The following is a 24700-nucleotide window of genomic DNA, read 5'->3' on the forward strand; positions in this document are numbered from 1 at the left end:
AAAATGCTTATAAGCCTGAGTACTCAGCAGCCTCGCCTCAAATGCTTATAAGCCTCAGTACTCAGCAGCCTCGCCTCAAATGCTTATAAGCCTGAGTACTCAGCAGCCTCGCCTCAAATGCTTATAAGCCTCAGTACTCAGCAGCCTCGCCTCAAATGCTTATAAGCCTGAGTACTCAGCAGCCTCGCCTCAAATGCTTATAAGCCTCAGTACTCAGCAGCCTCGCCTCAAATGCTTATAAGCCTCAGTACTCAGCAGCCTCGCCTCAAATGCTTATAAGCCTCAGTACACAGCAGCCTTGCCTCAAATGCTTATAAGCCTCAGTACACAGCAGCCTCGCCTCAAATGCTTATAAACCTCAGTACACAGCAGCCTCGCCTCAAATACTTATAAGCCTCAAATTTAAGCCTGCTTGTGTGTAAATTTAAAAATTCCAAAGAGATGGATTGTCTGTTTAGGAACAGGATTATACATGTAGCTAAATTTTAACATCATTGTATAACGATTTTGCTGAAGCTGCAAGATAGACACCTAAATATTTTCATTTAGATTATTTATGCTCATTGGCAGTTTACTGCTTCATGTTCTATCTTTAAACAAAGCTTATTAGCTCCTTACAATTAACTCTGCCATTTTCTTAAAAAGAATATTATTAAATAATAATAGTTACACCACAGCTTCTTCCCTTCTATTTAGTTGGCCGTTGTAAAGTAATTTAGTATGTTAATTGTTCAGCTGATTACAGAAATTTCATAGATTACTGTTTGCTTTTTTACTTTATTGATAGAAGGTTTAAGAGAAAATTTATATGCTGAGGGTTTTCTTGCCTGGTCCGAAACAGATTTTAATAGCCAAAATTTCATTTGCCTGATCTAAAATGGGTTGTATGCATAAGGAAAAAGGATAAGAGGATGAATACTCACCCCTTTTTCATGGTAAAATACTACTTCCCCATCCCTAAATTTAGAAGCAGACGAAAATCAAAAGCCGCCCAGGGCTTTTTGTAAGTCAATCATAAATAATAATGTGAATAAAAAGAAAAGCGATATTTAGCAAACAGCCGTGGGCGGTCAGAATCAGCTGAATGTTCATTATGAAAAAAAATTTCCCCCTTTTTAGAAATAGAAGGATTCATCTTTCATGAAGAAATTAAAAAAAAAAAAAAAAAATTCTATGTAATTTTTAATTAAAACATTAAAACGAAAATATCTAATCTAATATTCTTGCCCTAAATATGGAAAAAATAAAAAGTAAAAAAATATTTTTTTTAATAATTTTTAATCCTCCCATTTGAAAAGTAGTGGAATAGCAATAAATTTTTGCGCGGCAACAGCGCTGAGTAGGCCTCTAGGCCCACTGCCTATTTTCGTCTTCTAGTTGCTTCGATTCCTCTCTTTTATTTTTTTCTCTATGGTTGTATGCAACTTCTATGTGCACGCCACGAGAGCAAAAAGAAAAAATTGGAATTCTGGATATGATAAAATAAGATTTCCTTAAAGTTTTCAGCTTGATACGTCTAAAAAAAGGGAGCTCGTCATGAATGGGTTAATATCACAAAGTAAGTAGAGAAGCTTTACTCAGAAAAAAAGTGGAATAATCTGGAGGATATTAGATTAGTTTCTCTTCATTATTATCATTTGTCAGGGAGTGAGAGGACAACAGCAGTTAATTTAAACTACAAATTCTATCCATCCAATAATTGAGGCAGAAATTTTTTTACTAAATAATTCATATTAATTTGATGTTCATTGATTTTAATCTGCGTAGTCCTGATTATTTGTACACCAACAATAGATACAAGGAAAATAGGAAAAACTTTTAATCTCATCAAAAATATAAATATTATTCAAATATTACTTCCTAACTATTTCCCTCTGTAAACATGTCAAAGTAAAATTAAGTTTTCTTATTGCAACACTTCTCTACAACTCTTTCTGTACAGCTATCATAGTGATGTTGTATGAAAAAAGATTTCTTTTTAAGTGTCTTCTGTATGATTGTTCAGCATTTCTTTGATATTTTACAAAATTATTGTGCCTTAGAACTAAATAATGATGTTCAATTATAAGTTAAGTTTGGACATTTTTTTTATTATCAGAATGAAACACAGAAAACAATTAAAAGAATTATTGTTTTTTTTTTTGAGAAAAAAACTTGCTTTGTGATATCTTTATCTATAAATAATGTAAAAGTTTAGAAAAACAGTAACAATCATAAACTTTACTAAAGTAGTTAATTTAAATTCTAATAACAGAATGTCTGCTTTCTTTGCAACAGTATGCAAAAAATAATATCGCTATTAACTTCATAAAATTTCAATTATTATTACTGGTCAACAGTGCTTTTCTGCAAGGCATAGAATTTCTCCTATTATTTCCATTTGTATGCAATTTAATGATTAATGTTAATGCATAATAATTCATCAGGTTAGATAGTACCATAGAATACTACTCAAATGAGGCATTCAGGCATTGTTTTTAATAGTATTATTAATCTAAATCCTATTATCTTTTTATATTCAAATTGTTAATGTCATCTACCTATATTTTCAATCAATCCATTTAAAATCTCTTCTGGCTAGTTTAAACAATTGAAAACTTAATCAAAATGTATCCTCCCAGCTGATACCAACAATAAAATTAATTTTCATTTTAATTACAAAACCTATATATGATTTTCAGCTGTTGTTGAAGGGCAATACTTAGTAGAATTGACGATCTTTTTAACTGCCAACCCCCTCCCTAGTTTAATTTTAGATTTATTTCGCTTGTTGGCTATACCTTTTTTCTGGGATCCTCCATGGTTTCATAAAAATGTTTTTATATCACCAAATAGCCCTCCAAATTTTATCTACTATATAACAACACATACTAAACTAACCCTCTATGTATTCTCTAATATCTATTGTTCTAGGATTATTTTTATGCAAAGATTATATTTATAATTATCATACAAAAATAATTAGAATAGCAAAAACTATTGGTATCTGGAAAGATAGGAAAAAAAGTTTTGTAAAAACCACTAGCTCTTGTAAAAATTTGAAATATCTTTTTTTAAGTATGAGGAATTATGACAATTGTTTAGTTTGTCAAACTTATGTAAATTATATACTGTCTAAAAGTAATTTTCAGTTGTTATGTATGAGTGCTTATCATTATTCTTTTTACACTAATAATCCTATCATGGATCCACAGGAATAAGACAATGGCTGATAAATTGTTGTACAACCCCAATGTTGATTCACAACATTACCACTCCTGTAGATTACAAGGTTGAAACGTTTGGACACTCAAATTAAAGAAACCTTCCAAAATTCCATGAAAGTCTCCAACGTTGTTAATCCAACGAATAAGAAAATGTTATTATAAAACATGTAATAATCAGCCTAATGTCCCCTCCCTTGGCCCTTTGTAAAAATCTGAAGGCATACAAGCAACAAATTTCAATAAGTTTGACTAAAATTTAGTTTGAAAAATAACATAAATGTGCCAAAAATATTCTGTTAATAATATTTTTTATCTTCAAAACAATGTCAAACTATTTTGTATTTTTCTTAGAATATCAAAAACATTACGCATGATGTTAGATTGTTGTTTAATATTTAATAATACGCTTTAAATAAATGAAATTCAAAATTTCTTGGAATCAGACAAAGGCCCATTAAAACATAAAAAAATTAGTCTATAATTCTCAATTACGTGTCTGAAGGCATTTTTTAAAAATACGGAAGACATTTTTTCTTTTCTCGTTAGATCTTGTTTGATTCTGCTGGGAAAAGAGTGGATACTAAACTATGAATGAAAAGAGTGGATACTAAACTATGAATGAAAAAAGTTACATTTTTCTTCTTTTCATACAAAATTCTAATTTTTTTCAAATCTCTATTTCTAACTCTAATTTTACTAATTCTCTATCTTTTTCTCTATGAAGAATAAGATACAATTTTGTATAACAAATTTGGTATAAAAAGTACATTTACATATATTATTTACAAAGGTTACATTACATTTTAAAACAAGTAAAAATACAAAACATACATTACATATAATTTAACTTTAACTAGAGATAGATACATACATAGATTGTGATCCGATTTGAAGATAGATAGATATTATACCTGAAGAACAAGAGCACACATATCATTATTGAGGTGAAGAAGCCCAGTTCTGTAGATATCCAGGATTGAATTAAAAGAATGCCAGCTCCTGAAACAATTTAACATGTTAAGACAGAATTTTGGACAATAAACGGGGGTATTTGTTTTGTAAATCTAAACCCTGTGGGGGTACCTTACCCTATACCTAAAAGCTCATCTAGTCTCTCCCCCACCCCTCTCCATATTTTTCAATTTATTCCAAATTAAGTGGGGGGTTCTTGCTCAACTAGGCACTTTAAGGGAAAGCTCTAAAAATTCTTCTAAATATGTAGAGTTTTGGTTAGAGAGAAAAGGATAAAAGTAAATGGTAAATGAAAAAACAAACTTTTTCTTTGAACAAAAATGATTATTATTGAGATAAAATGGGAGGTTTTTGCAATTTCTTTAAATTTTAGGATAGTAATCATAATAAAAAGTAAAACGAGTAAATTTTGAAACCATTAAAAGTTAATTTTTATTAAAACTCTGTAGTAAGAAGAATGTAAATGTATATTTTCTAATTTAGCTCTAGAATTGCTAAGCTAAATTACGTTTGAAGTATTTCTCTAAAAGCAGGAAATACGGGATAAGTCAATGAAAGATAAATATACTTTTCCCAAATATTTTTTTACATTTATCCTTCAACCCTACCCCCCCCCCCCGGCCCCCCCCCCCTGTTCATTAAACCAAGTCTTTGTAATGTTGTAACACGCCTATCGTCCTATCGGTTCTCCTAAACATAACTAACCTAACCTTACAAGGATACTTATGTCAATATGTAGCGAAGCAACAAAAATGTTAGGTATTGGCTTAATAGCACTTTCGTATATAGTGAGCGATGTACTTATTTAAAAAGAGAGATTGCATATTTATTAATCTTAATCAGGGCATGGCAGCGCCGCATCAGACTCGTGTAAGCCTCAGTGAAATCGTCGTTTTATAATTTTAAAATTCAGCTAGATATCTAAACTTGTACCTAAAAAGACAATCCATTTTTTCGGATTTTTTTGCATATAGGTGGGTCTCAATTTCAAGGCTGACGCGCGGATGCCGAGCCCTGATCTTAACTTACTATGGCAATGTGACGTGCTAAAATAATCTGGTTAAAAAGCAGCTGCGCTACTTAAAATTAAGAGGTTGGTCTAATACAAACATAAAAGGATTTTTTGTTAAAAATGTAAAATAAGAATGAGTGTTTGAGGCTTGCCACAAGCGATAATGAACTGCAAATATGCAAAGGAATTATGTATTTTAGATCAGAAAGGCAGAGGATTATGGGTGTTAAATTAACCTTTTTCCCAAATGTTTCCCTGTCTATTCTGGTGCCGTTTTGTCGACTTATAATTTTTATAGATTTGTAAAAATTGGCTATGGCTTTTACTTGTAATAATAAGTGGCGATGATAAATTTATCATCCATCGCCCAATTCCTATATCCATGATTCAATGCCCAGCTGTGCATGCAAAATAAAAATTGTTAATCTATGAAAATTAAATTTCTTACCAAAATTAAAATTATTGTAATGGATATATTTTTACTTGGATCTTACACCAGACTTTCATGTTCTCTAATAAAGTAAAACTTGTAGGGGGCCAAAATTACGATTCCACCCTTCTACCCACTTTACCCCATTCCCTCCCTTCATACTAGATGAATGAACTGACTAATATACGAGTTCCATGATACCAAGCTAAATTGACGACAAATTTTCCCCTGTCAAAATATCCAAGTATATTCTACATCTATCATTAGTAGCGAAGCTACTCTATAATTAACTTTGTCTGTCCGTCAGTCCGTCCGTAATGATGTGTGCGAAACGTGATTTTCTCGGCTCCTATTCAAGATAGACAGCTAAAAATTTTAGTAAAGATTCCTATGACATATGCCCATCCATTCTATACATTGTTTTTTTTCATCTGTCTGAAATTTGGGGTGCTAGATCGATTGCTAGATTCCTAGATGTTGTCATCCTTGTTTTTAATAAAACAAAATTTTTATTAGCTTCATCGTAAAAGCACCTATTCTATTGTTACGCAGAAGAGTTAGCACCACTTTAGAAACAAATTTAATTAAACTACAAGAAGAGTAGATGTAGCAGGAAAAGCAGAAATTACTTGGTCATTTTTACAGTGAAAGATGCCCAGTTGTCAGAAAAAGTACGCAAATTTGAAAAGTACAAGAGCTAATAACCACTAAAGTAATGCTTAAAAAAATGAATTTTTATCTGTACTGTTTTTTTTAAATAACTCCGTCCCAAACCTCTTCATAGCTTAAGCCATTCTATTTTCAGATTTAAGCCTTGGGCCCAGCCGTATGGTTTAAAGTTTTTTTTAGTCCCTATCTGCTTCTTCTAATACAGAGCCCTTAGAGGCTAGGGGCTTAGCCATTAATATAATATATTTTTCAAACTTCCTAGGTAATTAAATAAGTTATAAAAAGATAAAAATGAATGACTTTGTATAGTTTAGAAACATACAGAAAAGTTTTAGGGTACACATTAAAATATCTTTTTTATGCTGGTTCCCTCGCCCTAATCAAAAAAGGTTAAAAAAGAAATTTAATCATTAGAGATAAAATTATTTACAAAGTCTATTAGGGTTCAATTTGGGGAAGATGTATTATTTATGACAGATACACAGTAAACCAAGAATGTACACAAGTTTTAAAAGTACAAGTTCAAATAGTGCTTGATAAAGATTAATCAATATATTGTTTTAAGAAAATCTTTGTTTTGTATGTACATTTTAGTATCTAAACTTTTTAAAATATTTTCAAAACTAAAGATAAATATATACGATATGTATTGTACAAACCCTCGTATATATCCCCCTATGTATATTTTGCCCTAAAAATTATTTGGGGCCACACAGGTCTGTAGCTATCCAATTAAAAGTTTTAGATTTAACAAAAAAGTTAATGCAGAAAAATGTCCACAGAACCACGGTGTAGTTCTTATATAAAGATATATTAGGTTGAATTGCTAATTATATGGCAATCTTTTTGCGTTTATAAGGCGGTACCAGAAAATCTCTGTTCATTATGTAATTAATGCACTTATACTTATTATATTTATATTTCTAACCCAATTCCTAACTGCCCTATTCTTAATACTTTCCTAAATATATGGCGCCCCCCCCCCCGCTGTGCAGAGTTAATGCATTTAAATTGGCACATCCTTTTCTCCCCTTAAAGAGTATTTGTTCATTACACTTCGCACCCTGTATTTCGCTGCGTAAGTTCTGTAGTGCAATAAATGGATTTATTTTTAATTGGATCTTATACCAGATAATCATGTACTCTTATAAAGTGAAAATTGTAGCTAAAATAACGATCCCCCATTCACCCCCTTTACCCCATCCCCTCCTATTTTACTGGATGAACGATCTGACCAATAAATGAGGTCCATGTTATCAATCTAAATTGGCGACAATTTTCCCCTGTCATAATATCAACGTTTATTCTATATCCATTGTAAAATAAAAAGTTTTTACATATGAAGGGACGTACGGTCACTAATTATAAAGTAGCTGCGCTGGAACATACCTGTCAAAGAAGTATTCTGGAGGTTGTCCCGGACAGTAGTCATCACACAGGTCAAGGATCTCCTCTAGCCGCTTAGCCTTCACCAGCTTACCCAACCTTGTGTTCGGGTAGATGTTGAAATTGTCCACTGAAATTAAAACATGACATTAGCAGTGCCAATGGAAACTATGAATTATAGAGAAATGTGTCCAATCCATCTTCAAAATAGCTTAAAACCACCCCTGCATTAAAAAAACCTGATTCAATAAATTCAGAGGTTTTTTAGATTATGTAAGATAGAATTGTTCTACTGATTTAAAATATTGTATTTAATTCATAAAAGCTAAAACAACATTAAATGTTATCTTATAAGTATTAAGAAATATTAATTTTCTAGTTATTTCTATATTAAATGAAATGTTCTATATAAATTAGTTTACAATGTTAAAATGTCTGATATTATATAACATTTCTATACTAATAAAATTATGAATGGAAGCTCTTAACCTGGAAAAATCTACCAACATCAGCAATAAAACTTGGGTCCAGACTATTACAATTTTTTATTTATTGTGAACAGGCGACTTCGCCACTAGCCACTAGTTATTTTGGTTTCAAATAGAGGAGCCTTGAAAATAAACTCAAATAACCCCTAGACATAATAGTAAAACCTAACTGGACCAGACATTTTTGGTATCTTTTGCTTTGGGAAAAAATCTGTCGTTTCCATAGGTGACCAATTAACCCTCTTACTACCTTTTTCTTTAAATAATTAAAATAAAAGTTTTAAAATGTTTTTACTCTTGGATGTGAGGCGGAGTTTAAGTAAAATCCAACATCAAGTTTCCATAAACAAATCAATCTCAAATTTCATTTCTGATATCTTTTGCTTTAGAATATGAACCCTATATACAGATAAGCTTAACTTTCAAATAGAAAAGATAAAATTTTGTTGAAATATGTCAAAAAATTTAGAGAACTCTTTTCATGTCATATGAAAGTCAGTGATTTCATATATCTCTATGATTCTATTTTATGGTTTTATAGGAAAATGTAAGAAGTAAAATAAATGTTATGGCAGACTAAGTGCTTTAGAGATTTTAAGTAGCTTTAAACGGAGTGGGGACAAAACACCTAATTTAAAAATGCCTAACTAAAAATGCCTAACTAAAAACACCTAAGTTTAAAAATACCTAATGTTAAAAACACCTACGTTAAAAACACCTAATTTATAAATGCCTAATTTATAAATACCTAATTTAAAAACGCCTAACTAAAAATGCCTAACTAAAAATACCTAATTTTAAAAATGTCTAATTTTAAAAACGCCTAATTTAAAAATACCTAATTCTAAACTATCTAAACGCCTAATTTAACTATGCCTAATTCTAAAATATCTATTTTTAAAAGCGTAGCTTTTCTATAATTAGGGTCGGTCCGTCCGTACGTCCGTCGGTACCAGATAGCTTTTTTTTGTTAATTTAGGCATTTTAGAATTGTCCTATCCATTTCAAACGTTGCATAGTGATTCCTGTAGTAGTTAGGTACGATTTAGAAAGCGTAGCAACTCTATAATCATTACCAGAATGTCCGTACATCCATTTTAAACATGTTGATTTTTCTACTTTTTTAATAACAAATTGTTGTGTGATTTAATTATCCTTTTGATCTGATTTTTGGTATATTGATTCCTGGGACAACAAAGTACAAAATTATAAGCGAAGCAACTCTATTACCAAGTTCTAAAAATGTAAGTATGTCCATAAACATTATCCAGTATCAAGCAGTTTTTCATCAAATTTACTTACAGTTTTGCTTTGACTCTTATACTTTTATTTTCTGATTATTCAGTTCTGACACTATACAAGTATTAATGTCTGTTTGTCCTACCATTTCAGTGCTTTGCTTTTATGGATGTTGTTATCCTTGTTTTCACTAAAATACTTAAAATTTTGATAACATTAATCTAATTGGCTGATTGTTCTTGTTGAAGGATATCGCTAGTCATTGACCAATATGATTCATCTTTACAATGAAGCTGTCTTAACCTCTTTTCGAGGAAGCTTTGTGTTTATCAAGTTCGAAATTAATTCCTTATCATTATCCTAAAACTAAGCGCAAATGTCGTCTTTTTTGGCTTTCCTTTCATAATGTGACGCGGCATGGATTGTTTATATATTTTGATGCGCACGTTCGTTACTTTTGAATGAGATATGAGTGTGTGAAGATTTCGGAGAACAAAATTGGGCCTATCATTGGTCTCATAGTGTGTGAACGACCCTAGTATACCAGGGATTTGAAACCATAAGAACTTCAGGTAGAATTTGTTAATTTTATTAAGAAGAATGGTGTATAGGACGATTATATGTAGTTTTAAAAAGGCTTTAGCCAGCTAAACATGAAACTTAATAATGATTAAAATATGTTTTAGTATTTTTTATGTGCCTTTATTTTTGCATTTAACAATGATTTATTAAACCAAATAATTTTCCTTTAAAGCCAAAGTTTCCAAAGATTCTTAACCGTAGAGAAAAATGATTTTTAAAAAGCAATTAAGATTACGTGGTTATAAATAACTGGAATTATGAACTAATTGATTTTGTAATTTCAGGACTTTGAAATAATTTCATCAATAAATCTATATTCAAACCTGCTGTTGAAACTTGATGGTTCCTGGTATTGGGGGTTTGTATGTTCGCCAACAGATCTCGAGAACTTCCCGCTAATTCGGAAGTCATACTCAACCAAAGTGTCATGGTTGAGACAATTTCAAAGAAGTGAAGGTTGAAGTTTAGGCATTAGCAAATTTCAAATAACCTGATGGTTGAAGGAGCTGCACAAGCAACTTCAAATGGTTCTGAAGAATAGGCATTAGCATTCTTCAAAGAATCTGGAGAATAGGCGTTAGCATTCTTCAATAGATCAATAGCCTATAGTGTATTGATGAAAAAAACATTGACAATTTTTCTGTGAAATAATTACCTAGTGAATCAATATGCCACTAACCAAAAAGCAGAAAATTGAGCGAGCTATCGCTATTGGCAGTGAAAGGCTAGAAGTGTTTGAGGAACAGTTAAAAGTGTTTTATGACAATCTAAAAGCCTGCCAAAGTTTTAGTTCATGTGAAAATGTGAATTTAAAATCAATTCGTGACATTTTTAGTGAGGTCAAGGACCAATCTGACCTAATAAAAAGTCTAAAACCTGCCGTGGATACTAGTGAGTTGCGCGAGTTCAAGCGTGATTTGGATGAAGCTAGTGAGCAGAAAACTGTTGCAGATAAAGTTTATGCGTCGTTGGAGCAGTGTACAAAAATTCTGTACTGGCTTGACAATGATTCAGACGACGCGAGGTCAAGCACTGTCGCCAGGAACCTCGACGTCATTGAGAAGGTGAAGATGGACATGGGAGTGCTTAAAATTTCCATGGAGTTGCGCCAAGAAGTACGTGATATGTACCGAAGGCTTAGAGAGATGGAACGTCGTTCATCTAACTTGGATGAGAGTGGGACACCTGCCATGCTCTCCAGAAGTATGTCTGCCGTGGATATTCGGAGTTCCAACCCGCAGTATGGGCGCTGGGACAACAGTTTGCTGCCGTCCTTCGACGGTACTGACACGGATTACCCAAACTTTAAACAGGTCTTTAAGGATCTATGCTCTGGTTACGGATTTGCTGACCAGAGGTTAAGTCTGATGTTGTGTATGGAGAAGGTGATAACCAACCCGGAACTACGCAAGCAAGTGTCAGCGATTAGAGATCATAATGAACAATGGTCGTTTCTCGATCAGATGTTTTTATCAAACACTCGCCGGTACATGAGGATTTTAACTAAGCTGAACAAGATGAAACCTGTAGATAAACCTGTGGACGTGGTTAGTGCAATTGCTACCTTCAAGAGCATGATGCAGGAAGTAGAAACCATCGTTGGTTCTGCAGCTAAGGATTACAACCACCTAACTCTTATTCATATTTTTAAAGACAAGTGCCCTGAAAATTTGAGAGAGAAAATTATGATGGAGCTGGGTAGCATGAACCAACCAAACATCCAGAAGATTGTAGAACTGCTGGAGAGGACCAGGGGAGCAATGTTGGCCGGTGATATGTCCTATGACACTAGCGCCGGCAAGAGAAATCGTGACAGAGCTGCCGCCGCGCAAGTGTCTGGCCGCAGTGACAATGAGGATGGATGGGCTGGAAAGGACAAAACTTCCAAGTGGAATAGTGCATGTCCTATTGAAAATTGCGAGGATAAACATCCTATTTTCCGTTGTCCCACATTTAAGAAGATGGATGTTGTTGACCGAAAAAAAGTTGTCCAGCAGAATAAGTTGTGTGAACTCTGCCTGTGTGATGGTCATGCTGCTGACAATTGTAATAAATCGGATAAGCTTGGTGTCTGTGGCACCAATAATTGCGACGGTTATCATAGTCGTATGTTGCATGAGGCTAGTGCTAGTGTGAATACAGTCTACAAATCAAGTTCTGCGCCTAGCACATGTACCTTCCTGCTGCAAATAGTTCCAGTTGTAGCACCTGGCGGCGGCTCCTGCCATGCCGCCGTCATGTTTGATTCTGGTGCGAATCTACCACTTATATCTGAGAAGATGTCCCACAAGTTGAAGCTGAAATCTACCGGCAGATATACAAACATTTCTGTTGCTGACGGTAGTGAATCATCCTGCCGCAATGTGGTGTTCTATCTGAAGGACAGGGATGGTAACTTGAGAGAATTTGAGGCAGCTGTTATGCCTAACCTCGGAGGTGGCAACGAGATGCGCTCGGTCCATCCGGAAACCGCCGCCGAAATATTTAAGATGCCGCCAGAAAGATTTACATATATCAGTGGAGGCTTAGATATCATCATTGGAAATACACATCCTGACGTGTTTCCATCAACCTACCAGAAAGTGGGCCAGTCTATGTTGTGGCGAACCATTTTTGGTAGTGGTTTTATCTGTACAAGTGCTGACTATGGAGCTGGTCAGCAGAAATCTGCGGTTAAAGCTGCCGTAGCTGTTGATAATGAGCCGGTTGGTGCTACCGTAGCTGTTGATAATGAGCCGGTTGGTACTACCATGGCTGTTGATAATGAACCGGTTGGGTCTGCCGTAGCTGTTAATGATGAACCTGTTGGTTCTGCTTGTGATGCTGTTATTGAGAAACCTGTTATTTCTGCAGTTGACGCTGTTGTTTGTGTTGCAGTCAAATCTGATGTTAAAGATACTGCCGTAGCTGTTGATAACATTGCTACGGCAGGTGAGGCTGTAGCCGTTCACAATGATGATGCTGAAATTGGTTGTATTGCAGCCGGTTCTGATATAGAGGTTGGTGCTGTTGTGAATCAAGAATCGACCTGGCTGCTGCCAAGCTGGCCGCCCGACACAGGGTAAAGGGCCTGCAATATGGCGGGTGTTGCCGCCAGAAAGTTATTGAAAGTCTACCAACCCACAAATCTAATTTACAACATAAACTATTTATGTGTGAAAATGATCTTCTAAAGAAAAAAATAATACAAGTTATATATTAAGCTTGTGAAGGGAACCTAAAAAGGTTCTGCAAAGAATAAGTATTCATTATTCAACTAATTTTATTGTTCATATTTAAGCACAAAAATTCTACAAAATTGTTTAGACTTTTAAAGCAGATTTTAAAAGATTTCGTTTCTTTAAGTATGATTTTGAAAAGCAAAAGTTTGTGTGTATTAACTACCAAATGATTTTGCAGATTTTTTTTAGATTGAGAAAAATAGATTTTTTAAAAATTATTTTTCGAGGTATTTTTTTTCATGGTTCACGTTTGCTTAAAAAATGTTATTTCTCAGATTCTCGTATGAGATAATGCATTAAAGTAAAGAACACAACATGTAAAATTATTATGATAATGTTTAAAATATTTCTTATTATTATTTTAAAAAGATTATCGCAAAAAATCAAGATATTTGTTTTAATTTGTAAGCAAATAAAGTTTTTTCTTTCACTCCGGAGGCAAGGATTCCTAATAATCCACGCGTAAAGATTTTTCTTCATTCCGTGAGCAGAGATTCGTAGTAATATATGTACCTAGCGACTTCGGACAATTTTAAACCTTGAGAAAGTATTTATAGCAATTATTTTCCTAGGTACATATATTTTCGTTCATGTTTAAAAATGTAGACTCTATTTTCTATTAAGCATTTATAATAATGAACACGATGTATGATATTATTAAAATATTGATTATTATTTATATGAATATCACAGAGTTAATTTAAGATAAACTATGCATATTTAAATTAACCTTTCCTTCATTTTTATCGCAGATATTAAAATAAAAGCGGTTATAAAAAATTTTGATCAATAATTGATTCTTATTTTATGAAAATTGAGAACATTTTTTTTTAGTAAAAAGCCACATTTTCATATGCCTATTTTATGCCTAAAATAAGAATCAACCGAAATACGATTAATTTTTATTCTATTTCATATGCTCAAATTTAATTTTATTGAGTTTAATTTCTTTCAAAAGTACAATTCATTATAAAACTTACCTGAAAAGTTTACCAAAAAGAATAAATGTGTCGAGGTTGCGTGATTCGATATTTATTCTAAGAAAAAAATCAAGTATTTTTTTAGCAGATTTTTTAAAAAAATTATATATGAATTTCAATCAAGTAAAACATTTTTATTCAGATCAAGGAATGATTGAAAATTCATATTTAAAGTCTCATATTTTTTTACGAAGAAAAATTGGTATTTTTTTCATAATTCCGATGAAAATTCTAACGAAGATATTATTATTTTGCTATTCTTTAAGTATTAAAAAGTTTTATTGTTGATTAAGATAGTACAGTTCTTATTCATTAAGTTTGAAAAACTTTCTGCCCAAGGATTTTGAAATATTTTTTCTTACTACTCTTTTTGATGCTTAACAAATTTAGTTTTAAGTACCTATAAATCTTAATTTTCTTGTCTAAGATTTATTTCGTTTTATTTTACCATTATTGTTTACATTTCGACCTGATTTTGTAGGTACTTATTGATTTATTAATAATGATTTATTACCTATTGATTATGAAATGATTATTATTTAGTATAAGTTGTTATATTTACAACATCATGATTAATAGGATTATCTATTTTAGGATTTGTGTATGTGATCTTGTGATTGTCATGTGCATGGAATGTTGTATGGTACAAACCAATCCCCATCCTTCTATCCTAAAATGTGAGGTATTATGAGTCCTAGTGAGGAGTATAATATTGTGTATGCATTTCACGGGGTTTCATTTAGTTAGGAGCAAAATTGTCACGTTTTCGGGGTGTGGCTATTTTCATGTGATTATGGTGAGTTGAGTTTAGTGAGAAATGTTGCTAGTGCTCAGCGCAAAAAAAAACCCTTGAATCTCGTTAAGGAAGTTAATTTGACTTTCAAACGGGGGGTGTGTCTTAACCTCTTTTCGAGGAAGCTTTGTGTTTATCAAGTTCGAAATTAATTCCTTATCATTATCCTAAAACTAAGCGCAAATGTCGTCTTTTTTGGCTTTCCTTTCATAATGTGACGCGGCATGGATTGTTTATATATTTTGATGCGCACGTTCGTTACTTTTGAATGAGATATGAGTGTGTGAAGATTTCGGAGAACAAAATTGGGCCTATCATTGGTCTCATAGTGTGTGAACGACCCTAGTATACCAGGGATTTGAAACCATAAGAACTTCAGGTAGAATTTGTTAATTTTATTAAGAAGAATGGTGTATAGGACGATTATATGTAGTTTTAAAAAGGCTTTAGCCAGCTAAACATGAAACTTAATAATGATTAAAATATGTTTTAGTATTTTTTATGTGCCTTTATTTTTGCATTTAACAATGATTTATTAAACCAAATAATTTTCCTTTAAAGCCAAAGTTTCCAAAGATTCTTAACCGTAGAGAAAAATGATTTTTAAAAAGCAATTAAGATTACGTGGTTATAAATAACTGGAATTATGAACTAATTGATTTTGTAATTTCAGGACTTTGAAATAATTTCATCAATAAATCTATATTCAAACCTGCTGTTGAAACTTGATGGTTCCTGGTATTGGGGGTTTGTATGTTCGCCAACAGATCTCGAGAACTTCCCGCTAATTCGGAAGTCATACTCAACCAAAGTGTCATGGTTGAGACAGAAGCTTCCCCTAGGTCATGGGAAGGTTTATAACGCTTTTGGGGAGGTTACCAACACCTTTCAATGAGAAATCGCCCTTTGAAAAAAAAAACCTGGCCCCCCTCCCCCCGTTTTTTTATATTTCTTCAATCTTTCTTTATAAAACTAGAACTAAAATGGGGGATGGTCAACTATCACCCCCCAATAAAGTAACGCTATGGCTACTTAGGTTAGGGAAGAAACCAATAAAAATTTAAATTCATTTTCTTTGTCCTTCAACCTTTGATTTTACTAATTATATTATTTCTCATGTGAGGTGCCACAAACTAATCATAAAATTTTATTTTTAAAAGCGAAGCTTTTCTATAATTAGGGTCAGTCCGTTCGTACGTCCATTCAGTTTTCTATTTCAAACTATATTTTCAAATTTTGGAGGGGGTCGTAACCACCCCCCCCCCCCCCAGACTAATTGAATTCCCCTCCTCACTGCAATCGCCCCTAGAGGACTCTAGGGGGTGTAGCCGCCGGTTTAATATATTCAACAACAGTTTTAAGATATGCTTAAAATTAGGTTTTTTTAAATTAGGTATTTTAAAATTAGGTATTTTTAAACTTAGGTATTTATAGTTAGGTGTTTATAAAATTAGGCATTTTTAAAATTAGGTGTTTTATCACATTAGGCGTTTTTAAAATTAGGTATTTTTAAATTAGACATTTTTAAATTAGGTATTTATAAATTAGGTGTTTTGTCACATTAGACATTTATAAAATTAGGCATTTTTAGATTAGGTATTTTTAAATTAGGTGTTTTGTCCCCACTCCGCTTTAAACATGTAGTAAAAATAATATTTAAAAATTTTGGTTCAAAATGCTTTTAGCAGGAAGAATTCCTTGGCTTATAACTTTACTCTTTCATAATAATTTGGCTGAATAGTTGAATGGTGTTTCGGCAATGCACTTATGAAAGTACTTTATATATCTTTTAGAGTAATTTTGTATTTCATAATTTTTCATTTAATCTTTATTTTATGTAACTATATTGACAAAAGATTGAAAATAATTTGACATATTTCCATTTTGATCAAATATTTTTCAGACAGGTTTTTTGTTCCAGTTAAAATCTTACAATATTAATTTTAAATATTAAGGAAAGCTTTATTATATTTCGAAATACACATTTCATTAAACTAGCGGCTTCGCCCCTAGCATCTCGGGGCTTTGCCCAAGAGGTTTGATCAAACCGATTTTTCGTATTTTAGATTTACAAGAAAAATAAAAAAATATAAAAAAAAATTTAGGGGGGGGGGAAATTTTTTTTGGGGGGGGGGATAGTCGACCCCACTATTTTAATTTTAGTTTTAAAAAGAAAGAAAGGAAAAAAAACCTTCCCGGGACCTATGAAAAACTACCCTGTAAAGGAGAACCCGATCAGTTCAGCGGTTAGCGAGATCCTTTGCTACAAACATACAGACAGACAAACAAACAGACAGACATCGTTCTACTTTTTATTATAGATAGATTAACCCATGTTGTAGAATGTTTATATAGTAAGATTCTAAGCAGTAGATTATCTAAGATTCTCTTGATATACCCCCTTCAGATTAAGGTGTAAAAAACTGAGTATTTTAATTTTGTATTATTAGACTGATGACCCCTTCCCCCCCCCCCTTAATGCTCAGACACCCTTCCCCCGTCTTTATCTTAGTTTTAAGAGGGGGGGGGGGAGGACACCATAGTAAAACATGTGCACGCCACTGGGTGCAAATTAATCAAATAGGTATAAAAAAATTATTTCTTTAAATCCTTTATTAAATACGAGCGGCTACGCCCCCTAGAAGCCTCTGGGGGCATTTAAGGTAGGAGGGGGAAAAGTCGACCACATCTTATTTTAAATTTGAGTTTCAAAAGAGTAGAAAAAAATATATTTTAGGGGGAGGGGGTGAAGATACCCTCCCCAAAAAATAGTTTAAAACCTTCCCAGGACCTATAAGAAGCTTCACTGTGAAGGAGAACAATATCGGTTCAGCGATTAGCGAGATCCCTCGGGACAGACAAAAAAACGCTTACTACTTTATATAAAAGGATATTATATTTGTTACATTTTTGTTGGATGTTCAAACTGAAGCCAATTATGATAAAAAAAAGGATAAGCTTAATTTTTAAATCTCTGCTTTTATCCGTCTAGTTTTATTATGGAAATCTATTGTTAATATAATAAAACCAAATGTTATAATGGAAAAGGATCAGATACGATTCATTTATCTTTACTTATAGACAAAACTTTTCTGTAGCAAATAAAGTTTTAATGATGAGTAGACAATAAGGTGTTCCTGGAATTCATTTATGTCTCCAGCTAGAAACTGGAAATATGTATTTTCAAATTTTATGTCGGTTCCAAGAAGCAGCTTCTAATGCCTTTTAAAAAAAATGACGTCATACAATACAAATGACAAATGGACCAAACATATAAAATGTATTCTGATCTATAATTAGTCACTTGTATTGTATAACGTCATTTTTTATAGGCACTATAAGCTGGTTCCAGTTTCAATAATAAAAAGTAGTAAGGTCTTGTTTGCTTCTTAATTTCCTCTTACCATTGAACCGATTGAGTTCTTCATTCTAAAAAAGCTTTATAAAGTTCCGTTTATATATTTAGGATTTTATCCCTCCTCTCTTCCCGTTTCCCTTTGAATGAAGATGAGTCGCTGGTGTCATTTAATAAAAGTTTAACCTTTTTTACATTATCATGAACATAGCGTTACTCGAATTTTAATATAATTATATATAAATAAAAGACTGACAGGGCTATAAAAAAAGTTTATAAAAGTATAATAATAAAAAAATTACCCTATTAAAAATTCTAAAAGATTATACCTAGTAAAGCAATTTTGGAGATAATAATCGACATACATCCAAATACATATAATGTTTGTACAAAACGTGAAGCTGACGTAAATTACAAAAGTCTAGGAGCAAAATATAGAATTCAAGTTTTAAAATATATTGATTCAGCAATAATATCGAAAATGATATTTTCAATATTATAAAACATATCCTATTATATAAAGTAGCAAGGTTTTGTCTGAAGCTTAAGATTTCAAAAACTGCAGGACTGATTGAGTTTTCCCCTTTGGGAAACCTTCGTATAGGTCCCGGGTTGGTTTTAGGCCATTTTATTGTCATATTTCCGCCAATATTTTGCCTCCTTTGATTAGAGTCCATAGATGCTATGGACGCATCCGCTAGTGTTTTATAAATATACAAGATACCTTGTATATAGCTCATTTATTAACAATTAGATGTTTAAAAAGCCTAAATTATCTTTTAAGATAAGTGATTTGTTTTTGAAAAGCTATGTTAAGTTGGTTGTTAGGTTCGCAAGAATCTAAAAAGATTAGACAATGTACGATAATTAATAAAAATCCCCAATGACAATAATCAAAATCAAGGGCGTTTAAGTATGTAAGCCAACGAATAAGATAACGTGGTTATAAGAAGACTATTAATTTACACTCCGATGACCCCTCCCCACCCTGTGAGTATAAGTGAACGAGAGTATTAAAAAAGTTCAATGACTTGTATAATCTATTTATTATCCTTAATATTCCTTACTTAATTGGACACTGCTCATTTTTACAACCCAATCAAAATTTAGTAAAAATCATCACAGTTTTCAAGGGCAACGAATGGGAGAATGTGTTTATAATCTACATTTCATGCAATGGTCCCTTCCCTCCTTATTTTTCAAATCAGCCAAACATTAAAGAAAGCTTTATTGCAGCTGCTGACAACTGCTGAAAAAGGCAAAACTTACTTCTGATTTTATGTTTCTTGCCGCCGACATCCAAGATTATTGGTTTATTATTCTTATCTGAAGGAATGGATATCTGGTTGGTCTCAGAATAATTTCTGTTCATTGCTATAGATGTGTGACGTCGGTTCTCAAACCTAAACAACAACAACAAAAATTAATTTAAAAAAGAAAGAAAAAACCCTAATAGAAAAATATTCCAGCATGGTTTCGAAACAGATTGATATCCGCTGGATTAGAACCAGTTCTTATTAAAACTGAAAAATCATGTATAGCTTCCTAACACAAACAATAAAATAAAAGTCATAAAGTTAATAACAGTTTTGTTACCCCGGGCCTTTGGAGCCTCGGACCTGACAAAACTGGTTTTCATCTTATAATTTTTCATTCCTAGATCCGCGGAGAGGTTTTTATACTATTATACCCAGGGGCGTCCAAGCTTTTTTGTTTGGGGGGGGTAAAATTTTGAAAACATTTGACAAATTGAAGGAACAATCCGGCCACATTAATGGTATGAAAGGGTAGTTTTTCTTATTTCAATATATGCTAAGACAGTTCGATTTCTTAGAATAAAGAATTTTTTGTGTGAAATTCTAGTGTCCAAACATCTTATATATTTGAAATAGGTTAATAAACTTAAATAACACATACGTTAACCTATCTTAATAGGTATACCTAACATTATGGAAATCCTAACTATAAGAATACCTGGCAGTAAACAAAGATGGATCCAACTTTGTCTCGCTGTTATTGCTCGTCTGAAACATCAATTTGTCTATTATAGAACTGTATAAAATATACATATATAATGGGATTACAAGATAAATATAGAAAACTTAGATACATACCCAGTAAAACAGTCAATAGAAAAGCAGTGTAATAACAAGCCAGCCATATTTTAGGTTAGAAAGTGTACAGGCTTTAGGGCGAAATTGCAGTTATTTTTTCATTTCATTCGCATTTGTGTCAGCTATTAATATCCGATTTTCTTAGTATAAAGCTTTGCTTGAGTAAATCATATATTGTATAAAAAAATTCTCTAGTATATTGTTAAGCAAATGACAAAACACATATAATAAGTCGTCAACTACAAATAGTTGAATTTCTAAGGATAAAGCTAGCTTTTGGGAAATTATATCATCGAAAATTTCGACGCTCATATTATGGAATGAATTAATGAAAAATAAGCAAACGGGTTCGTTTGCTAAGAAATCCTTTTTAAGTTTGACGGATTATGATGTCAGATTGGCCATCTAGGGTTATAAATCTATTGTTTTCAGTAATATTGATTTGGCATTTACTAAAGTTTTAACTTTGCATCATATATGTATATGTGTGTTGTATGAAAGAGGTAGAAGGTTTTATGTGTTAAAAGTTAGCCTGTGTTTTAGTTAATTTGTCAGTTTGTCAACCTATCTTTCTATTTGTCTGACTGTTTGTCTATATGATACTTATATGATAAATTTTAGTCTTATTACTAGATCTTTCCAAGCACTTTTTACAAAAAAGTTATTTATAAAACCTAGTGCTGGTTAAAGAGAAAAGAGACGTTTTATTTTTAGATAAAAAAAGATACAAACATCATTAATTTTTTATTAGGTTATTTTTACACCAAAACTATGGCAAATTTTTTCTTTTTTTGATATCTGTTTTTAAATAGAGCAATTTTGTTTGTATTACTTCTTATAAAGATGATTCGCTCATAATATATTGCCTAAACGCCTAATAGCTTTTGGAATAAAAACAAAAGATTGTAAATATTCTAAATGATAGTAAAGCTAATCAAATACACGATAAACCTATCCCTGCGGGACTACCTAACATTGTATTACCTGTGTGTCGACCTTCTTCATGTCGAGGGCGGTCATGTTGTTGGTCTTGAAGTAATAGGGAGAGTCCATGTCCATCTGCAGTTTCTGCAGCTTAGACATGTTACCCGTCATTGTTGCTACCTAATTAGAAACATAATAGGATTACAAAAAAAAGAATAGCAAGATTTTTTTCAATGTGCAATTTGATAGGGTGGTTGGTGATTGCTTCCCCTCCCCCATACCCCTAAAAAAGTAAAAACCTTCCCAGGATCGATAAACTGCTCCTTAAAGGATAATCATATCGGTCGAGAGGTTATTGGTAGTAACAGACATTACAGTAACAGTAACAAGCCGTTTTCACTCTACAGGGGGAGCATAGGCCGCTGACAATTTTTCAGTGTTTCTGTAACATTGTGGCTTTTTTTGTGGATATGAGATAGGCTTGTCAGCCCTAAGCCCTATGTTTGTGGTGTAAAGCGTCCATTTGCCCATCAGACAACCAACCCTTTGATTGTACGACCTTTGTCTGAGAAGTCCAAACTGTGCATGGTACTAACAGACATACTTACTCTTAAATTTTATTTTAGGTTTGACATTGCAAAAACGTATAATTACAATTAACACAGGCTGATTAAAAATTAGAATTAGGAATAAGTTAAATATCAGATTTAAGTAATTGTTTTAGAGTATGGAATTATAACAAAAAATACACATGTATTAAAAAACACACATAGAATGAAAGGTCAGTCTGCAATTTTAAAAAGATATATAATAATAATGATCAAACTTTATTAAAATATAATAGTTACATTTCGCATTGTATTATAGACAGCTTTCCGCGGGTATTAAAATGAAAAATTATAATATTAAAACAAGAGGGGCCGAAGTCCCGGGTTCAGAAAACTGGAATTATTGTATGATTTTTATTTAAATATTCATGGAAATTGTTTGTAGTACAAGGCTATACAATATACATTATTTTTTCAGTATGGCTGAGAACCGGGTCTAATCCAGCGGATATTTATCGGTTTCGAAGCCATAATGGAAATAAAATTCCTCAGCTCTATTTTCCTTCAATTTAGATGTGAGCTTTACGGAAAGCGCCCAAAATAAAAACAGACTCAGCAACATAATTACTATGAAATGAGTGGATGAATAATCTAATGTCTAATCTAATTTTCTTTTTACTAAAATAAAAATTAAATTAGAGAAAAAAAATGAAAACTAAACTAAAATAAGAATTTAAAATTTAGTTGTAACAAAAGATCACTTACCATTATTTATTGAAGAAAATAGTTTTGAAAGGGTTAGTTACATAAATTTGTAAACTTCATTGGTGCTTTTACTCAATGTGCCTATCGAACCCAACCCATGAGACCTATGAACCTGCAGGGCTACCTATGTATTACCCAAATTAACCTGACCTAACCAGACTAAAAGTGATAAACAAATAAACAGAAAACTAGCCTCATCCCTTATTTAAAATAATTTTAATGTAAGTTTATACTTTTAGTTATATTACATAAATTTAAATTAATTTTTAAAACAATGAATTCTTAACTTCAGTATCAAGTCTTCTCTTGTAGGTCTGTCTGTCCCTGCGTATTTTTCTTTTGAATAAGAAAGTAATTGAAGTCCATTGATAATTTATTGGTATTTACTGTTTACCAGAGGCGTACAAAAGGGGAGTATATGGAGTGTATCCACCCCCTTGACAAAATTAAGGGAGGAAGATACACTCCCTGGGTGTCCGACATTATAAAACCCCCTAAACAGTCAAGGAAGTGCAAAGTGAAAAAAAAGTCACAATCCCGTAAATTTAAAGGCAATTGTGTCATCTAATAATTCCTTATAAATATTTTTACGACATTTTTTAATATAAAATTAGCAAAACAATGTAAAGCACCCAGAAGATAAAAGATTAAAATACTGACCTTAATAGTAGACTTGTTTAATTGCATATGGTTACACCATAAATAAACTGAGTAAGTACTGTCACAACATACACTCAAGCAAGCAATATGTAAGGCGGGGATATATATCTGGGAGGACTCAACAAACAAATCTGGCACCAGAAGTACCTTTAATGGAGATCTGGTGTGTTGATAATAATTTTCTGTTTCTTGAATTGGTGGTTAGTTTCAAACTTGCGTTGTTAGATTTTATGATACTAAATCAATGATTTTCACAGCAAATAAACAATCTTGGAAGCAAATGTGAAAAATGGAAGAACTAAATAATGTTCACTGCAAACATTATAAACATTGCACAAACTGTTATTATTTTAGCTTTGCACATGATTAAAAGAAAAAATTAAATGTTTTGTTCAGCTGCCAAGGTACTAGCCGTACTTTACAGCTGTTTTTATCCATCACGAAAATCTGGTTTTCTCAACATTGCATGGCTGTTTCATTTTTGCATTGTTTAAAATCTGAAAACAAAAATGTTTGTGTGTAAAAATTGTCTGTAATACGATGGATATAAAAATAGTTCTCTGAGGAAAGAAAAATGTTGATGATAGGCAAATTTAATGTCTGATTTTGTACAGTAGCTTAACTTTTAGGCAGTATTTTAATATTTTGATTTGTCCTAGTTCTTTTAAAACTTGCGTACAATTTCTGACTACTGGGTATCTGTTACTGGAAATGGTTTATACGAAAATAGATTTATTATTCAGGGAGTAAGGGAGGGGACAATGGATCGAATATTCAATTTTTAGGAGTCTCAGACTTTGGGGACTGGCTTAAAGGGAACATGCAAGAATTTAGCTGTTTCTAACCAATCTTGGGGACCAATTATGAATGACGTCACGCAAAATCATGCATAATCTCGCGGCAAACTAGCGCGTCAACAAAAAGATAAACAATAACAAGCAGACAGAATATTTTGATTTTGAAAATTATTTTGTAAATTGAATCATTACATTTTTTTATATCTAATTCTTGTTTAATGTTAATTCATTCCGATTAGTGCGTTGTAGAAAGAAATTATATTAAGATTATTAGTTATTATGAGCAAAGCCTTCCTATAATTAGGTCCCGCACATTTGTACGTCCGTAACGGTTAGCTCTTTTCGTTACTTTAGACATGTTAGATGTTTCTTATTGATTTAATGTAAAGGCAAAAGTTTTTTGTCTTTAGCTTAATATTTCTGTAATTAATGATCCGATTAATTTCAAAATTCTAGGGAAAATTCACGAAGTCCTGAGTTGTTCAAGGTTTGTTTATCATTAAAATCTCAAGATGGTGTTATTTTATTTTTCTGTCCTGGATGCTAGGAGCGCAGCTAC

General features: G+C 32.3%; 1 protein-coding gene across 3 annotated transcripts in view; it reads right to left on the reverse strand.

The window, feature by feature from the left end:
• Positions 1-23844, reverse strand: part of LOC145316972 (potassium voltage-gated channel subfamily B member 2-like) — a 45389-nt gene extending 21545 nt beyond the window's left edge. For 2 of the 3 annotated variants that reach the window (XM_080157826.1, XM_080157825.1), the window contains exons 1-6: positions 23345-23453; positions 21432-21551; positions 20308-20357; positions 19603-19736; positions 7679-7805; positions 4118-4205 (exon numbers count right to left, since the gene is read on the reverse strand). In XM_080157826.1, the coding sequence (XP_080013952.1) occupies positions 4118-4205; positions 7679-7805; positions 19603-19736; positions 20308-20357; positions 21432-21551; positions 23345-23371 (546 nt within the window). In that variant the 5' untranslated portion in view covers positions 23372-23453. Of the gene's footprint in view, positions 1-4117; positions 4206-7678; positions 7806-19602; positions 19737-20307; positions 20358-21431; positions 21552-23344; positions 23454-23491 lie in introns of those variants that run through there. The other variant, XM_080157827.1, reaches the window with a different exon arrangement.
• Between the last annotated feature and the right edge of the window lie 856 nt (positions 23845-24700).

Source organism: Acartia tonsa, chromosome 4 (assembly GCF_053477335.1).
Source record: "Acartia tonsa isolate MP-2025a chromosome 4, ASM5347733v1, whole genome shotgun sequence".
NCBI lineage: Eukaryota > Metazoa > Arthropoda > Copepoda > Calanoida > Acartiidae > Acartia > Acartia tonsa.